The sequence below is a fragment of the Lissotriton helveticus genome, chromosome 3_1 (assembly GCF_964261635.1).
Source record: "Lissotriton helveticus chromosome 3_1, aLisHel1.1, whole genome shotgun sequence".
NCBI classification, from domain to species: Eukaryota; Metazoa; Chordata; class Amphibia; order Caudata; family Salamandridae; genus Lissotriton; species Lissotriton helveticus.
Window position 1 is genome coordinate 2,041,409,406 of NC_136061.1, and position 18,958 is coordinate 2,041,428,363.

The 18,958-nt window shown below is 49.0% G+C and overlaps 1 protein-coding gene across 2 annotated transcripts in view; it reads left to right on the forward strand.

The window, feature by feature from the left end:
• The window catches only part of AGBL1 (AGBL carboxypeptidase 1), a 4,192,795-nt gene that overhangs the window by 2,746,949 nt on the left and 1,426,888 nt on the right, over nt 1–18,958 (forward strand). For both annotated transcript variants that reach the window (XM_078683166.1, XM_078683165.1), the window contains exon 19: nt 1,739–1,868. In XM_078683166.1, the coding sequence (XP_078539292.1) occupies nt 1,739–1,868 (130 nt within the window). The remainder of the gene's footprint in view (nt 1–1,738; nt 1,869–18,958) is intronic.

Here is an 18,958-nt window from a genome sequence, read left to right on the forward strand (position 1 = left end):
CAGTGCCCTATCTCTACTGATATATTTATTTTTTATGCAAATTACAGCAATAAAATGGAAGGTGAGCAGAATGTTTCCTTCGAAATTGTTCTGGAGAACAACACAGAAAAAGATATTGAGGACAATGATGACTCAGATTTCATGGATGAATCACGGGACCATGAATTAGTTCAATGTGTAGAATCTGTGGATCATTTACTTCATTATGATGACGGTCAAATGTGGGAACTTATGTTCACTCAACAAGAGGACATACCGGACAGTCAAATGCTAGACGTTCTATTAAATTTTGAAAAACAATCCGAAAAATAAAATTGTATGTAATATTAAAAAATTGTTTGAGTCTTTAATCATTTTTATATGTAATTCATAAACTAGTTAAATGTTAGAAATGTTATTACATTTTCAAACACAATCACAATAATAAATAATTGCTTAAAAAATAAAAAAAATTAAAAATAATCAACAAAACCAACAATCAATTAACATACTGCATTTGAAAAGTCTCTCATTCATTTTTCATTGCAGTACGCTGCCCAGAACGCTTCCCGGTTTGCGGACCGGGCGCTACCCACGAAAAAAAACAAAAAAAAAATATTTTTTTTTTTGCCCCGCGGTGCCCTTTTAAAGCCTCCACATTAAACCTAGGGGATCAGGGAGGATCTACTATGCCCCCTTATGGTTATTTCCACCTTTGTTTTGGCCTCCTCTTGTCTCTCAATCCTACCGAGAGACAAGATGGCGGCCGCTCCGGACTGTTTAGAATGTTGACAGACACCGGAGAGCCAATCAGCTTCGCTACGCGAAGTTCCGTTACGCGAAAAGTCCGCGAACCGGAGCGCTGCCCGGTCCGCTGTTACAGATATATATCTTTTTTTAAACGTTAATTTCTCAAAATCCACTGAAGCACATATATTGAGACCTACAAAAGGCACATCGGGCTACCAGTCCCTACAATTTTGCCAAGTTTCGTGCAAATCCATTCAGCCGTTCGGGCTAAAAGTGAGGCCAACCGCCCTATGGAAAACTCAATGTTAAAAACATGTTTTGGGACCCCCCTTTTTTCTCGGCCCCCCCTGGACAAACCCCCCCCAAATTTTCAGGGGCTGCTCAGAAACAAAATGTTCCATTTTCCAGAAAATTTCAGCCAATTCCGTCCACAAACGCCAAAGTTATTAGACATAGAATTTTCAAAAATCCCATAGGGAAAAAATCCTAACTATATATACCTACTGGCGACCGCCAGTAGGTAATATATATATATATATATATATATATATATATATAAATATATATATATATATATATATATATATATATATTTAGTCACAAACTTATGTTATGTCTGTATCTTAAAATTATCCAAGAATGCATAAATATTTTTTCACATCCCACTGTTATTTATTTAATTACCACTAATTGTATTTTTACTGTGCAACTCATAATCAGGGCATTGTTGCTGGAAACTCAAAGACAAGTTTTATCCTCAATTTTATGGCTTAATCCCTTATTTCCATCCTATATACCTTGTTTTAAGAATATCCTGCTGTTAGCCTATTTGCATTATTGTAACTACATCATTGGTCTTGTTACCTGCCTGAATGATTTTCATTTCTGCATGCTTATTGCCATGAAAGCTGGTTAGGAGGAGTTTCCACTGCATGAGATAATATATACATACAAAACATTAAGTGTTATGCATTATAATTCAAAACCATTATCATTGTATTGCTTTTAGCCACAGATGCTCCCTGAATGGTGAGGACTTGAACAGACGATGGGTTTGCCCCAACCCAAATCTTCAACCAACAATTTACCATACTAAGGGTCTGCTACAGTACTTGAACTGTATCGGTAGGACTCCACTCGTGAGTACTGGTTGATTTTCTGTGTTATCTATTCTTGATGTTGTTTTGTGGTGGTATCTATTTCCTGAATAATGTTGAAATATTTTCTGTATCACAACTTATTATGCTAGCTAACTAATTCAGAAAAGTCAAATACAAGAACTAAAATTTTTAAAGAATTGTCACTGAAGAAGTAATATCACAAAATACCAGATGCATAACTTCCAGGGATCCCAAGCCCATGCTTGATGAGCTACTCCAGAACAGATGTTTTCTTTAAATCTTGGGACTTGTAGTCCTGTTTTATAATGTAATAAACAAAATTATAAGTCCCTTAATTCAAAGAAAACAATTGGACTGAAGCAGCACATCACTCATGGACTAGGGAAACTTGAAAGAGTTCCACATGTATACTCATGGGATATCCCTAGTTTTCAACACGGTCAAGTCTGCTATCAATTGTCAAGTCAAGTCAATTGTACCTTTATTACGGCCAACATGGCCCAAAAAGTGCAGAATTATATCACATATATTTAAAAAATGTGCAACAAGTTTAAAAAGGGCACTAAAATAACACAAGCCATGGAATATATACAATTTAAAAATGAATTAGAACATATAGTTAAAAGAGAATAAAGTGAGGGGGCGTGGCTTGAGCGGCGATGTGAGCGGACGTGCTCTTGTGGAGCTCCCGCTGCTGCTGGCCTATTCATATGCTGTTATAGTGGTTCCTGGGGTGCCTGACCTCTCCCCTCCGTGCCCCTGAGAGGTGGACAGCTGGGATTGTATGTCCGCAGGCTGAGTTGGAGCAGTGGTGCCCTGAGAGACACTCCCAGTGCGGGCGGACGACTCGGCGTGGACGGAGCCCGCCATTCCGCCATTTTGATACCCTGCAGCGGCGGTTCGCTAACTGCTGAGCGAGAGGTGCGGTGGGCACCGAAAGACACCTACCCGCTCCCCTGACCCCCGCGAAGAGGTGGACCTACCTTGATTGTGTACCCGCGAGACAGTCTGAGGCGGAGGAGTCCTGGTCGTGCTTCCCTGACCGGACGGGTGACCCAGCGAGAGCGGAGCCTGCCAACTTGCAGCCCTGAAGCGGAGGCTCGCTGATTGCTGAACGAGCGGTGGGCCGAACGCCGAGTGACCCCACCCAGCTCCGCTGTGCACCGGTGAGAGGTGGACACGCCGTGGCTGAGTGTCCGACGGCGACCTACTGTGTGCGGTGCCTTGGGAGCGCTGGTGTGAGCGGACGGTGCATCTTGGACGGCACCCGCCATCTTGGAATCCTGCTGGGAGCGCGGTGACACGGCGGCGGAGTAGCTGCTTGCGGATCGCCCTGGCTACGATCTGGTGCTGTTCCCCCTTTGTGCCCCTCTGTTGTACTGCCCGTGGGTGACTGCCTGCATCGGCGCTGACCTGGCCTTAGCGGGAGTCTCCCGACGGCGAACACGGCGAGAGTGAGGCGGCGGAGTGCTGAGGCCCGGCAGTGTGAGGCGTCCACTGCTCTGCTGATGAGGTGAAGCTGCGGTGCGTGGCGATACTGAGGAGGTGGCCCTCGAAGTGAGCGCTGTCCTTGGAGAGCGGTGAGGAGGGGGCGCCCTGTAACTGGACAGACCGTCTTCAGGTGCCCTTGCTCAGCGGGACTAGATTGCATACCTAAGGTGAGCTACCCGGACTGCTTTGGAGTGGGTGTGGAGGCCCACTGTAGTCCTGCTGCTGCGGGGGACGGGTGACCTGAGCTCTAGCCCCTCGGGTGGCCGGGGTATAGGCCTGCTTCCTATACTACAAGCTAGTGCGCTATCCCGGTGGGCCTGCCACCCCCCCTTTTATTGCTATTGCTTGCCGTCTGACGCTGTGTGAACACAGTGGAGCGGCGGACCTTGGCCTGCCGGTGGTCCCTCCGGTCACAAGAGACGATGACGCGCACCAATAAAGGCGCCAGGGCTGACCTGGCGGCGGCCCCTAAAGACAACACTGTGGTAGCCATGTGGGGCAAGACGGGGGTGCCTGCGTCCGGGGAGGGCCCATCACGGGTGGCTGCGGACTCCCTGCCGGTTATTCAGGCATTTATGGCCGCCTTTATGACTGACCTTAAGGCAGAGATAGGATCCCTGAGATCTGAGGTGCACTCCTGCGTCACTGAGCTCAAGAAGGAGGTTACGGAGTTGGGGGACCGAGTTGATGGCCTGGAGAGAACCATGGACACACGCACGGAAGACCAGGAACATCTGTGGCAGCGTCTGATAGCCCTTGAGGAACAGAACATTGAACTCCAGATCAAGCAGGAAGATTTGGAGAACAGAGGTCGGCGCAACAACCTCCGTATCCGTGGAGTTTCGCTCGGAGAAGAGGGGGAGGACGTGATGGATTACGTGGCGCAGCTCCTTCATGAGGTCCGAGGAGATGAGGACGTGTCGCCCCCCACTCTTGATCGGGCGCATCGAGTGGTGGCCCCTGTGGGGAAATCGGGCCTTTTACCGGACATCCTAACTAGGGTGCCCTTTTTTGTGGAGAAAGAGGAGATTTGGAAACGTGCGCGAGACAAGCCTGACCTCCAATACAAGGGCCAAAAAATTCAAATCTTCCAGGATTTGGCGCCTAACACGTTGAAGCGCAGACGTGCATTCCGCCCGGTGACGGAAAAGCTGCGGAGCATGAACATTCCCTACCAGTGGGGTCACCCCTTTGCGCTCGTTTTCCAGTGGGAGGGTAAACGCAGAGCTTTGAGATCCTACAATGAGGCGGCGCAGCTTCTCCGCATTTCGCCTTCTCCCCCGGGAGCCCTTCTCGACCTTCTTCCCGTAAGAGGACGCCGACTGGACCTGACTGGACCACGGTACCGAGACGACGGCGCAATCCTCCTGCTGCGGAGCCCACTCACAGTCAGGCTAAACAGGATGTTATTGCCCACATTCGAGCTCTTGAGGACAAGACTGAACCCGGAGGGCACTCTCCCACGGCATGCCTTCATGCGCCCTGACGACAGATCTAACCATGCTGCATTCCTCCTGATGTGCTGTTCCCATGTCTCATTTTATTGACCCAGGGTTGGGTGGCGGGGGGAGGATCTACCGTGCCCCTAGATCCTGTAGACTGGGCCTGGGGCGGTGGGAGCTCCGTGCTTCCTGGTGCGTTCTGATCACCATGTCCCCCTTGAACTGCCCCCTAGGGAGTGACATCCCGAAGAGCGTTCGAACCTGCGGGTGTAGGATACTCTATCCTGGGGACAGAGAACTCTGGCCCTGTTGGCCGTGTTTATTTGGTTCATTCACCCAGCCTGTCCGGCTGACTGATTTTTGTTTTCTGTTCTTCGCTATTCCTCTCTTCCTACCTTTCTTCCTTCTTGTTTCTCTTTTCTTCTGTGTGGGACCTGGGAGGGAACGGAGGGTGGCGGGTAGAAGGGGTGAAGGTTGGATTTTTGTCTGGGGTGTGTGGATGGTGTGTAGATCAGTGAGGATGGTTACGATAGCGACTTCTGATGGTCCCTGCCATGGCTAGTAGTATGAATGGCCCCCTAAAGATTCTGTCCCTTAATGTTAAGGGCCTTAACTCGCCCAATAAGTGCAGGCAGATCTGGCACCACCTTCTGCGACATAATCCAGACATCGTTTTCATGCAGGAGACCCACCTTCTACAGGCTGACACTGGGCGCATGGCTCACCCTAGATACCCTATTCAGTACTCGGCGGCGGCAGATACAAAAACTGCAGGGGTGGCGATTTTGTGCAAGGCTGGCATCAGGCGGGGGAAAGGTAGGCCCTTCCGGCATGGCAATGGCCGCTTTCTCAGGGTGAATGTTGAGGTGGGACGTCGCCGTTTAACATTGTGCAATGTGTATGCCCCCAATCAGACACAGGATCGCTTCCTCCGTGACCTCTTGCGGGATCAGATACCTCAGGGTGGCCCCTCGCTAATTCTTGGGGGAGATTTGAATATGGTATGGTGTCCAAAGATAGACCGGAGCGAGGGCTCCTTTAGTGGGGCTGGGGCAATGTCCCTGGCGCTTCGCAAACAGATCGGTGACCTAGGACTGTTTGATGCGTGGCGGTATTTTTCCCTGGACAAACGTGAGTACTCCTTTTATGCGAGCGCTCACCGCTCTTACTCTCGCATCGATTATATGTTCCTGTCTCATGACCTTTTCCGGGATATAGTGGAAGTGGAGATGTCCGACATATCAATCTCGGACCATGCTCATGTGGAACTGCTCTTTCGGGACCCGCGAGATTGCCCCCCCCCCGAGAGCGGAAATGGTATCTGCCGCCACACATCCTTCGCGACGCAGCGAATGTTGAGGACATTCGTGAGGCCATTACCTCCTATTTTGAGAAAAATGACTTGCCCGAGACGCCTTTACCGGTGGTCTGGGATGCCTTTAAGGCCACAATACGGGGTCATATTACGTCTCTTGTGATCGCGAGGGCACGAGAGGGGAGAGCAGTGGAGGATGGCCTGGTGAGGGAACTGAAGGTGGCGGAGGCACAGGATCGGGGCGGCCACCTGGCGAATCTTCTGGGCCAATTACGGCTACTGCGTACGAATAGGGCTGAAGGCTCCCTTTTGGCTTTAAAACAGTTACATTTTGATGGAGGGGATAAGGTTGGGAAGCTCTTAGCGAGGAGACTGAGGGTCAGGGCAGCCAAGTCCCATATAGCGAATATGGTGCTCCCTAATGGGTCCAGGGCGGCGGATGCTAAGGATAAACTTCAGGCGTTCCGAGATTACTATGCTTCGCTCTACACTGTGGAGCCGCCGACTCCTGCCTTGGTGGAGGAAGTCCCAGAGCAGTACAGTGGGACGACGTTGAGCCCCCACTCGGCTGGGCTTCTGGAGGAGTCGATAATGCAAGAAGAGATAGCCTCGGCTCTTAGTGAGCTCAGCCTGGGGAAAACGCCGGGTCCCGATGGACTGCCGCTCTCCTTCTATCGCCTGTTTCAAACTCAGCTGGGACCTTACCTTCTTCGGCTCTTTAATTCTTTCACTGACGAACCAGGCCCCTCTCCGGATATGGGAATGGTGGAAATAGCCTTAGTTCTGAAGCCTGGGAAAGACCCCACACTTGGGAAAGACCCCACACTTTGCTCGTCGTACCGCCCGATAGCTCTACTGAATACCGACTTTAAAATTTACACCAAGGTGCTGGGGAAGCGGTTGGACCCCCATATGCCTGACCTAGTCGACCCGGACCAGGTGGGCTTTATCCGCTGCCGCCAGGGGGCTGATAACGTGCGAAGGATTGCGCACCTGGTGGGGAAGGTACATCACTGGCAGATCCCAGCCTGCCTCCTATCGTTAGACGCTGAAAAAGCGTTTGAGCGGGTGGACTGGTCATTCCTCCGGGCGGTCCTCTGCAAGATGGGGCTTGGTCCGAAGATGATCACCAGAATCATGGCGCCTTACGCTATACCAAGGGCCAGGGTCCGCGTGAATGGACAGTTAACGGACCCGATCATCATAGGGAGAGGGACTAGGCAGGGCTGCCCTCTCTCGCCCTTACTGTTTGCCCTAGCGATAGAGCCTCTGGCGGATATGATTCGTCGAGATCCGGCCATTCACGGCATCCCGATGGGTGGACAGGACCATAAAGTGGCGCTCTACGCAGACGATCTCATCCTCACCCTCAGTGAGCCCCGACAGTCTTTGCCAGCGCTCCACACCACGCTCTGCACCTTTGAAAGCGTCTCTGGTCTGAAAATTAACCACAGTAAGTCCTGGGTACTCAACCTTACCATCCCTACACCTGACGTTCCCCCACTGGAACAGTTATGTCCATACCAGTGGACTGATCGCCACATTCGATACCTTGGCCTACACGTGACCCCCTCGCTAGATGGCTGGTCGCCACTTAATTGGAAAGATTGTCGCAGGTCGGTCCTTGACGATCTACGGCGATGGAAGTCACTTATTCCTTCATGGTTGGGAAGACTCAACGCAATGAAAATGTCCATCCTACCCAAACTCCTTTACCTGTTTCAGTGTCTTCCTACGCCTATCCCCTTACAAAATATTCGGGCTTTGCAGAAGGACTGCACCAACTTCATCTGGGGGGGAAAGAGGCCCGCTTCTCCCAAGCACTCCTTATGGCTCCGAGAGATCGTGGAGGGCTGGCGTGTCCTAATTTGGTGGACTATTATTGGGCTGCTCATCTGCGATTCGTGGTTGAGTGGGGCACCAGAGAGAGTGAAAAGGGGTGGCTACACCTGGACAGAGCTGTAACTGGTCACACCGTCTGGGACCTGGCGTGGAATCATAAAGTAGGGCGGTCCCCAAGCGCCTATCTGGCGGTGCCCACGAAGACAGTATTGGAAATATGGGACAGAATAGCAGTACGTAGAGGTCTCACGACTTTTCCCTCCCCGCACACCCCTATTGAGGGCAATCCGTGGTTTCCGCCGGCTTATCGTACTAGAGCCTTTCGTAGATGGTCTCAGGGCGATTGCAGAGTCCTTACGGATCTCTTCGATGGGGGCACCCTTAAATCTTTTGCCCACTGCAGGGAGGAATTTCGGCTTCCGCCTGAGGCTGAGCTGCAATATCTCCAGCTGCGCCATTGGGTCTTGACGGATGCAACATACCCTGGGGCTACCCGAGACTTTACCCCGTTTGAGCGCCTAGCCCGTTCCTGTGCCGACACGAAGGGCTTGATCTCCAAGATATACCAGATACTGCAACACCCTCAAGCGCCACCTTCGCAGACCTATCAGCAACGGTGGCATGCGATGTTAGGGGCCGATATCACACCGACGCAGTGGCTTCCTTTGTGGAGAGATATCCCTAAAGTGTATCATAGTATATCACAACAAGAAAACGCATATAAAGTGATGACTCAGTGGTATTACAAGCCTCAGCGCTTACATAAAATGTTCCCAACCTCCTCTCCCGATTGCTGGAGGTGCCAAGCTGCGCCTGGGGATTTCCTACACATTTGGTGGACTTGCCCCTTGATCACTGTCTTCTGGAAGGAGGTCCTGAGCCACATAAGGGGGGTCCTGGGGTTTCCTTTGCCTGATGCCGCTAGTACATTGTTGCTGGGAATCAAACCTGCGAATCTGTTAGCTCTGACCCGAAGTGATTGGACTATATCGTTACAAATGCTGGTCTCTGCCAGACAACTTATTGCCCTGTATTGGAAGAAGACGGAGATGCCCCCTATTGCTGCATGGTTTGGGAGACTCTGGCATGTCATCACTATGGAGTTGCTCTCCGCAAGACTGCAGTCTCGCAATACACGCTTTAAAGCGGTGTGGCAGCCCCTGGTGACCTATCTGTGCAAAACCGAACATGCGAGAAACATGCCCCCTAGACTGAGGGCGCTACCTTTAGTAGATGATGCTGTGCTCCCCTTTACCTCACGCAGGCTCATAGTGTGATAGCTCTAGAGCCCAAACTGTGACTAGTGACGGTTGCCCCTGTTGTTGCTACTCTCTGGGTCCTTCCTCTCCCCTTTCCTGATTCTTTCTTCTCTGATTCTTTCTCTATTCTTTCCTTCTGCTATCCTTGTTGTTCTGATGCCTCTCTCTAGGCTCCTGGTTGTAAGTTGGACCGATATGGTCCGGTAGTTTTCTTGGTTCGACCCCTGGTTTACGCCTGGTCCCAAGGGCTCGGCTCCATTGGCGGTGACTATTAGACATGGTGGAAAGCTATCTCTATTCTCTGACGCGGCCGGCCCTATTGGGTTGTAGGCGGATCGCTGTGTATAAGGTTGATGAGAACTCAGGCCATGTAGGCGTAGTATGTTATTGCATTTCTTCTGACGCCGCCGGCCCCTTGGGGGTTGTAGGCTTATCGCTGTGTACATGTCACCTTTTTTTATGCGTACTTCCTCTTAGGGGGTGAAATAAAAACAGAATTTGTATAAAAAAAGAGAATAGAGTCATAATTATATCTACCTCCCCAACTCTATACATAGCAGCATGAGATTTAATTACAAAGTGCCTGGTGCATTATTCAGAAGTTATAGGCATATAATAGCCACCCTGTCAATTGTGTTTCTTGACTCTAATAAGAAGGACTCAAATAGCCTAATAGGATTCAATATTAGGTCAGTTTATTAAATTCACATCACATCTTTTTTCAGCTAAGCCTGACTGACTTCACTCGCCATTCTAACTTGTCTTTTTTTTTACTATTATAAAACATATCTTTACTAATTTAGGGTGAATGTATCAAGTGTCCGTACTGCCTAAGAAACCTTAAGGTTTGTAAAAGAACCTTCACTCACCTACCTTTTAGAAGACATGCTTCATTATAGGGTTCCCACCTGGGTCACCAAATGTTTCTAGGGTGTGCTGCCTGATTACAGCAGAGCAGGTTATTTTTTGAGGTTGAAGTGGTGCTCTCAGAGAGAACCTCCTGCACAGCCAGTTTCTCAGACTTTTAGATGGAACTGCTCAAAGAAAACTGACTTCATCACACAGTAGGAAGACCTTAAAACAAATCTAAAAGATCGCAGCTATCCAAGAAAAAAAAGATCAAACAATCTGTTTAAATTGTTCGGGGCATATTTTCAAGGAGTTATCGCTGTGTTATCGGCACTTTATCGCAGCCAAAGTTGCGCTAAATGTATCATCCAATTCACAAGCTGGTGCTAACAGCCCCTAGCACCAGTTTACCTGCAATAGCAGCCACAAAAAACATCGCCACATATGACCCCAGCAACTATCGCTAATAGGATGCAGAGTAGGCATTCCTATGCAAAACATCATGACAACACCACGTCGCAACATTCTCAACGACCAGCCAGATCAACCATAAGACCACAAAACATGCAATAAGACGTGTTAGCAGCAGGAAATTAACACCTGCTCTGACCTGGAGTAAAGTCGATCACAGCCTGCATCACAAAAGGGAACCCAGCCCAGAGCTACACCTGAAGGGCAACCGATGCCATGGAGCCATTGATCATGCAGCCCAGACACCCAAGAGGGCCACAACCCCCACCACCACCACCCCGAGGACCCCCCCCTCTTCGAGCCACCCCCACTGCCTGGTCAAAGACATGCCAAATTAACTACACGGAATCATGTACCACATAATCCGCCTGATGTCGTACAATCACATTTGGTGACATGCATGTGTCGTCACAAAAATTTGCATCACACATCCACCTTCAAATTAACAAATGAAAATGTATCCAACCAAACCAGAACAGAAATGTTGGCACATGGCGGCTCTCTCGGGACAATAAGTAGGTCACAGCCTGCAAGACAAAAATCATGATGAGAAGGTGTGTCTTGGGTACATAAAAGGACAGAGAGAGTGAAGGAGAGAGAGATACAGAGAGAGAAAGTAAGGGAGACAGAGATAGACGTACAGAGAGGAAGAGAGAGAGATAGACGTACAGAGAGGGGTAGAGAGAGATAGACATATAGAGAGGGGGGAGATAGAAAGATGGACAGAGAGGGAGAGAGAGAGATAGACGTACAGAGATGGGGAGAGAGAGATAGACGTACAGAGATGGGGAGAGAGACACAGAGAAAAGAAGAGAGGGACAGGGAGAGAGAGTGCCAACACTGTGCACCCAGGCCTCACTGCACACCTGCTGACACCGGCGTGTCTCCAACCATGTACCAGTATGTAGTGCAGTTCACCAGGTCCCACATCTGAAACAGATCCGTCATCTGAAACAGAGTCCAGATACATGAATGGCAGAGTGCATACAATTTCACACATTATTGCCTACACGCCCCTGGGCATTCAAGCAGCTGCACCCCAGCCGCTCCCAGGGCCCAGTGGGGCATGCCCGCCCCTGTGCACCCAGGCAGCTGCACCCCAGCCCCTCCCACCGCCCAGCGTGGTATGCCCGCCCCTGCGTACCCAGCCTCACTGCTCAACTAGCTCCACTGGCGTGTTGTAATGAGGGCCCACCATGTGCCCCGGGCCCACAGACGTGACACCCTCCACATCATGCAGCCCCGCTTTGCAGGCCACCAGGACTCACATTTGAATCTGGGTCTTGATTTTGCCATAGCAGAGGACATAGCAGTGCACAGGGCATCATCGCAGCCTGCACACCCTCTCAGCCCTTGAGGTGCTACTAACTCTGTGATCCAGGATGCGACGCCACATGGCGGTAGGCCCTCGCTGCCCACTGGCTCTGGCCTACACTGCGGTTCAGCAGGGCACACAAATCCTGAGCAGTCCGGACCTACCTCAGAGGATAGTCACCGTCCCGTGGCAATGTGACTGTGCCGGCTGCAATGCATCCGGTATCACCAAGTCTGTGCCCCCAAAGTCATGGACCCTGTATGATTGGGTATTGTGTTGCAGACAACAGCATGTCTCCTCCGGCCCTGGGAATGCGATGTTGCAGGGCCCTAGGCCCTCATGTCTACATGTACACCACAGAGATGCACCCAGATAGAGAGTAAAAATGGCATCCACCACGTGCGCCCGGCGCTATTTATTAACAGGGTCACATGTCCATGATGCGTGTGCTGGATGGGTGTGGTGTGGGTGTAAACCAGCCATGAGGGAGTGGTTGTGGCATGCTGACAACTAGACCTGTGACCAGCAGATCACTACAGTGAAGACCTGGGAGCGTAAGCGGAGTGGGCTGACCTGGTGTATGCCAGTCCAGCGTAAGGGTTTGTAAATGACCCCGGGGCCCTGGGCGTGGTTTCGTACTGAGCTGGACAAGGAAATAACTCAAGCATGTGTCCCTGTTGTTGTGTCAGCACCACCAGGACCGGATTCAGCAATCTGTCACCCTGTGACCCCTGTTCTACGACAGGAGCCACATGGACGTAAGAGGAGTCCAGTGACCCCACATTCATCCATACTTCCACACTTGAAAGACCATAGACTTTACACATCTGTGTGATTATGAATGTTTAATGCACATTCAGTGGAGTGTTGCATCTGGAGCAGTACAGGGCCATGCAAACCCAACACGACGATGATGGTCAGGGAATGACAAGTCCAAAGGAAGAGTTTAGTCCGCAGTCAGATTGGCAATCAAACAGCATATGGCAGTCCATGTAGTGGTCCCAGGTGAGTGTCGCAGAGTGCATCGGGGGACAGTGGAAGGTGATGATGCAGAGGGCAGAACCAAGCTGAAGTCGGCCCTATGGCGGATATGCATGCTACTGCGCCCTTCTTACCATGAGGGCAGATTCAGCCGCATCTTCATCCTCCACTGTTTCATGTGCCTCATATATGGGTGGTGGTGTTCGGTCCAGCACTGACACTTCAGGGGGCGAGATGTGGATGTGTTGGAAGCAGCAGCATGCATCAGTGCCAGGCCTTGTGGCAGCAATGCCATGAGGATGGTCCTGAGGTCCTTGAAGAACCCAGCTACCACTCCCTGGTGTGCAGCCGTGGCAGCTGCTCTTTCCGCATTCGCTCACTCTATGGTCTCCATCAACCTCCGCATGTTTCCCAACTCCCGTGTGACATCGCTAGAGCCACTTTGACTGGACAGTTGTTCTATTCTCTGAGTCAGGGCTCCAGGGATGTCAGCCAGGGTCTGTTGGAGTGGACTGGGTGTTCGTTAGGGACCATGAGTGGTCCCTGATGGGATTCAGACACCCACGTATGGCATCTAGTTTGTCTGCCATGCGGTTGAAGCCCACCCGCACCTGTTCAGCCAGCTGCTCCTGGCACCCCAACACATGGCATTGGAAGGCCATGTGTTCTTCGTGGGGGTCCTGGGAGGCAGCTGTGGTGGTGGGTGCTGTCTGCTGTGTGGTCCTTGCATGGGGTGGGGTCTCCTCGTAGCTTTTGGGCTGCCCAGTTCCTGGAAGTGGGCTGCGTAGGCTCTCCACGAGCTGTTGGAGGGCATCGCTGTTGAAGCTGTGGTGGTCAACTTTGTCATCAGAGAAGAGAGGGACAGGCTGCTCTGCAGGAGGTCTTGATGCTCCCTCTGCAATGTGAAGGGGAGATGCAGTTTAACAATGTGTCCACATGTATGTTGTCGCATTGTACATGTTTTCATACAGACTGCATGACTGTACATTGTGGCTGTTTGGGAGGAGCTGCCTATTTAATGGGGGACAGTGGACATTTCAGGGACAGCCGTGTGTGTGTTTGTACTTGCACATTATCAACTCACATTTCCCTGCAATGCCAAATATGATTGGCCATCCAAGCAGCACCAGTTGTGTCCTGTGTTCTGTTGTAGGTGTTTTGTGGTTTGTACCACATTTTTGTCAGTGTTGGTGTGCTCTGCAAGTTATGTGTGTGTGCTGCATTTTGAGGGAGACACCCCTGCAGCTCTGATTTTGCTGCCTCTTATCCCTTTCATGCGGTGTGCCTTTGACTTCTGCGCTTGTACAGTGCTGAGATGTTGCATACTTGGGTACATTGGTCTCTTGGTGGGAGTTGATGATCTAGGGCATGGTTTGTCCACAGATGTGCTCTACATAATTGTGCATGTGTGCCATTGGGCCCATCTCCCCCGACCCCCCCTGGTCGTTACTCACCCTGGTTCTGTTGTGTCCGGTCATATTGAGCAGTATCCGGTCCCCCGACTCCTGCAACCATCTCCCCACTGATGACTGTGGACACCATTTCCTCCATATTGTCCAGCTCCTCCTGTGGCGCAGGACTCCCACCTCCAGTCTGCATTGATGTCTTGCGGTTGTTGGCGAGTTTTAGCTTGGTTTTGCGGGTGACATCATTCCTGCGCCTCTTATCCTCTTCCGTTATCCTCTTCAGCACTCCCACTGCATTCACCTTGTCAACGATGGACTGCCATAGTCCATTTTTGGTTGCCAATGACACAGTGGAGAAGACGAACAATTGTTGATGGTGTTCTACCACCTCCGTTATCAGTAGCCTGTTTTCCTGTGGACTGAAGTGCTTCTTCCTACTCTTCGTCTCCTTGGCCTTTCCTGACCCCGAGGTCCCAGGCTGGTCCTCCGGGGGGGCTTGTGGCGTTCTGGTTCTCCTCCGCACTTGCTCCGGCAACATCTATTGTGATTCGCTGTTGTTTGGTATTTATTTGTCCGTTTTTTCTACTTTTTTGGTGATTGTTCCCGCCTGACGCATATGAATTGCAGGCCTGTCACTGGTTTCGCAGATTTTTGTATCGCTATTGCCGCCTTTGCAGCTTTTTTTGCATTCGTGTTTCGCATTTTTGTGGCATGGTGTTGATTTTAACGCAGTCATTTCATGCCTTATCTCGTGACTATCGCATGGTACCGCCATGTTGTGAATACTTAGTTAACACGGCGTAATGTTCCCACGATGTTGAGAGTTGCATTAAGTTACTTTTGCAGTGGTTATCACACGTTCTTGAGAATATCCCCCTTCATGTGATAACAGTTTCAAAGCACCACTCCAGATCTAATCTTATAGCTACAGACTCAAACTACTTACTCCGAATGAAATCCTGTAAAAATTGCGAAATTTCATTTAATGTCAATGTAATGTTATGTGGGGTGCTGTCTGTGCTTTTCAAAGAGCCCGAGGGAACGGTGTGCACGGGGGGAGATGCGTGCATGCCATGTGTGTAGAGAACAACGGCAGAGAGGATGATACAAGAAAGGCTTCAAGAGGACACCACATTTCCATACCAGGCTTGCATTAAGAAATCAGTGCATTCTGGTAGTTGTGGGCTTACTGTACAGCACATAAACCAGTTGGAGTAAAGGGCCTTGTAATTGTTAATTGTTAAAGAAAATCCAGGGACTAGAAATGTCCCATTCTGATGACATGGAGTTATATAGAGTTCATCAAAGCTGTCATGTGGCCAAACGTGTCTCCCTTTCAGCCATTCTGGGACTTGCAGTTCCCCTCTGATCGTTAAAAGCATAGATTAAAAAAAAATCCAAAAATGCAAACTTCTTTTAATCTTTTAGAAAGCCAGAACTGGCTGAGGTTGCCAAATGTGATAAGGACGTGGGAGGGGTATGACAGCTGTGAGTGACTATGTCTGTGGTGGGGCCTTGTGGTGAGTGGTGACTAGGCAATGTGTTTGCACAGACACCCGCCTGTGCATGATGGATTTGCCATGCCACAAAGTGCCCTGTTAACATGACTGTCCCAGCTTTGATGTGCAGTCGGGCCTTCACTGCTCATAAGTTCTATCTTAGACCAGATCTATAACTTCCTGCACATACCATCGCCATTAAAAATACAGACACTCTCGCTTCACTATCAGATGAAGGCCGAATTAGCAGTTTCCTGGCTGACTCTTTTCCCACATTGTTTCTTTAAGGGGACAGCTAAAACATAGGCATAAACATGCAATAAGGGTTGAAAGTTTTATAATTGACATTACCTTGAAAGTATGAAAAGCTGAGTTTAGCGCGTTTTAGACCTGTGACCTGCAGACTGAACCCAAATCTCACTGAGCTGCCGTAATGTTTTACTCACTGTAACCTTGATACCTGTCGGATAAATCTAGGCATAATTTAAATCTGCTTTAGAACATCGATGATTTCCCCAAAGAATAAATGGAATCTGTATGTGTGCAAGGCGGCCAGACAGGTGAGGAAAGACAGAGAGAAATGGGGAGAAAGTGGGAGAAAGTGAGAGATGGTGAGGGACAGAGAAAGGCAGAGAGAGAAAGAGAGAGAGAGCGACACAGAGGATGAGAGGCAAACAGAGAGAGAGAGGGGAAGAATGAGATAAAGGCCGAAAGACAGGGTGGCCATGAGACTGAGCAAGAGACAGAGGGACAGTACTTTGTTACTGGAACAAATCTTTCTTTATTGTAATGGGTGAGAATATACAGGCACAACTTCAAATTCTATTACCTGTAAAAGGAGGTTTTATAGAGGGAATGTGTATTTGTCAGGCAAAATGAACAACTGTGTTTCTGTGCGGTCCCTGAGCTGTAGTAGGTGCATGTAGAGGCAAAGGGTGCTGACAAGCACTGCTCTTATCGATAAAACCTGCTCTGTGTAATGCCCGGCAGGAATAACTCTAAGGCATCCTTGGAGGTTCAGGGAACAAGGAAACAAGTAAAAGATGCCGGGGGGGAGGGTGATTACGTAAAGAAGCCTAGCGCAAGTGTTGTGGAGGGGAGGACATTGGTAAAAAAAAATCAGCCGACAATGCAACAAATGTGTGCAGCCAGGGGGAGAATGATTAGTGCAAGTGCTGTGTAGGGGATATTATGTAAATAAGAACAGTGCATGCGCTGCGATGGCAAAAAATTAAAGAAGAGGCTCCCAAATGCAGATAAAAACACTATTTCAGAGATGAGGAAAAGTAAGTGGCAAGCACAGGAATCAATAAAAAGTAAGGGGGCGGGATGTAAGCCCCTCTTAATAATTAGAATGAATACAATAGATTTCACAAGCACAGCGCATGTGCTGTGCAGACGAAACCTAAAACCAGTGGTCCTTATGGACACATTTGAAAGGCACTTTGAACATTTAAAAACAATGGAAGCAGTGAAAAAAACCTTCTCCCTCTTGTATCAGTTATGCTACTTGGAAATTTACAAATACAGAAGACCAATGTTTTTGAAATGGACAATGTATATACTTTTAAAATATAATCAAATAATCCAGCAAATAACAACATTACATGTACAATAATTGTTTCAGACTGCAAGGTGCTCATGAAAGAAGAGTTTGTGAAAGAAATTGCAGTGCTAAAAGTGAATGAAATAAAGAAAACCGGGGAATGGGGGAGTCTGTCTAAATTGTCCAGTAACTCATTAAGATGACAATTTGTGAGGCCAATACAAAGTAACTGGTTGGAAGAAATTAACCGTGGTATGCTGAGAACAAAAACAAATGCCTTTATCAATTACAAGACCAATCAAATTAGTACAAAAAGAAAATTCAACAAAAAGTGTGCCTTACCCAGATCAGGCGGGTGACACCTCGCTGGTACTTACAGTGAAATCTTTTGCAGAAGTGGTTAACGATTTTTCCTCATTGGTCGTCTGGACCTTTTTAATGGTTGACTTGAAGTACTGTAAGGGAGAAGACATCAACAATACATTTCTTGCTTGCGAAGCTAATGTGACTCCTCAATAAGGACCAGGAATCACTAACTAGGGCTATTTTAGAGTACTAATCAATCCAGTGTATATACAGAACACAAATAAGTTCATGAGATACAACAATCCAGCAGTTTAGTTGAAATATCTCAGTAGATTGAGCTATAATAAAATGAAATACAGAATAGTGACAGCCAGAATTATTATTAAAACTTTTATAGCGCGCTCTATTACCACGGGGTATCCTGGCGCGGTGAGTAATTCAACAACAAGAGTGATAGATCAAGAGCAAGTCTGTTAGAGTGGAGCGTTAAACAGATAAGTCTTAAGTTCTTTCTTAAAAACAGTAATGGTCGTAGAGGCTCTGAGGAATAGGGGGAGGGCATTCCAAGCAGAAGCTGCCTTAACTGAAATTGATTGGCCGCCCAGTCGGGCGTATTTGTATTTGGGAATGGCCACTTGGCATTGGTTGACCGATCGTAGGGCACGATTGGGAATGTAGAATGAGAACCGTTTCTGCAAATACGTCGGTCCCTGGCCATGAGCTGCTCTAAATGCCAACACAAGAATTTTAAACAAAATTCGGTGTGGCACTGGGAGCCAATGCAGGCTTCGTAAATGGCTCCGCACGCTCGACCTCCTGGGAAGAGAGAAGAGCAGACGTACTGCAGCTTTTTGTATCACCTGAAGCCGATGAATCATGTACCCAGGCAAGCCGCTAAATAAGGCATTAGCGTAATCGAGCCGAGACAAGATCAGGGCTCGAAGGACAGTCTCCTTGGCTGCCCTGGGAAGGAGAGGGAAAAATCTTCTCAAGGCTCGCAGGGAGCCAAAGCAGATGCCAGTCAATTTTTTAATATGGTCCGAAAACTTCAGGTCCTGACCGAACCATACCCCCAGGTTCTTAGCTGGGCCTCCCATCGCACTAGGGCAGGGCATGTCTGGGGGCCAAATCTGGTCCTTGAAGTTAACAGGAAAGGAGCCAAAAAACAGAACCTCAGACTTGTCTTCGTTGCACTTAAGTTGGACTTGTGTAAGCCACCGAAAAACTTCCGACAGACAATGCTGGACTGCTGATGGATCAGAACAATAATGAAACAATTAAATAGGTGTTCTGTAAATAAAATTCCTTCCTCTCTTCTAAACCTCTATCAACTATGGGACCATCTATCCAGGAATTATATTTAGGGAGCTTAGAAGGTGTCAGCAT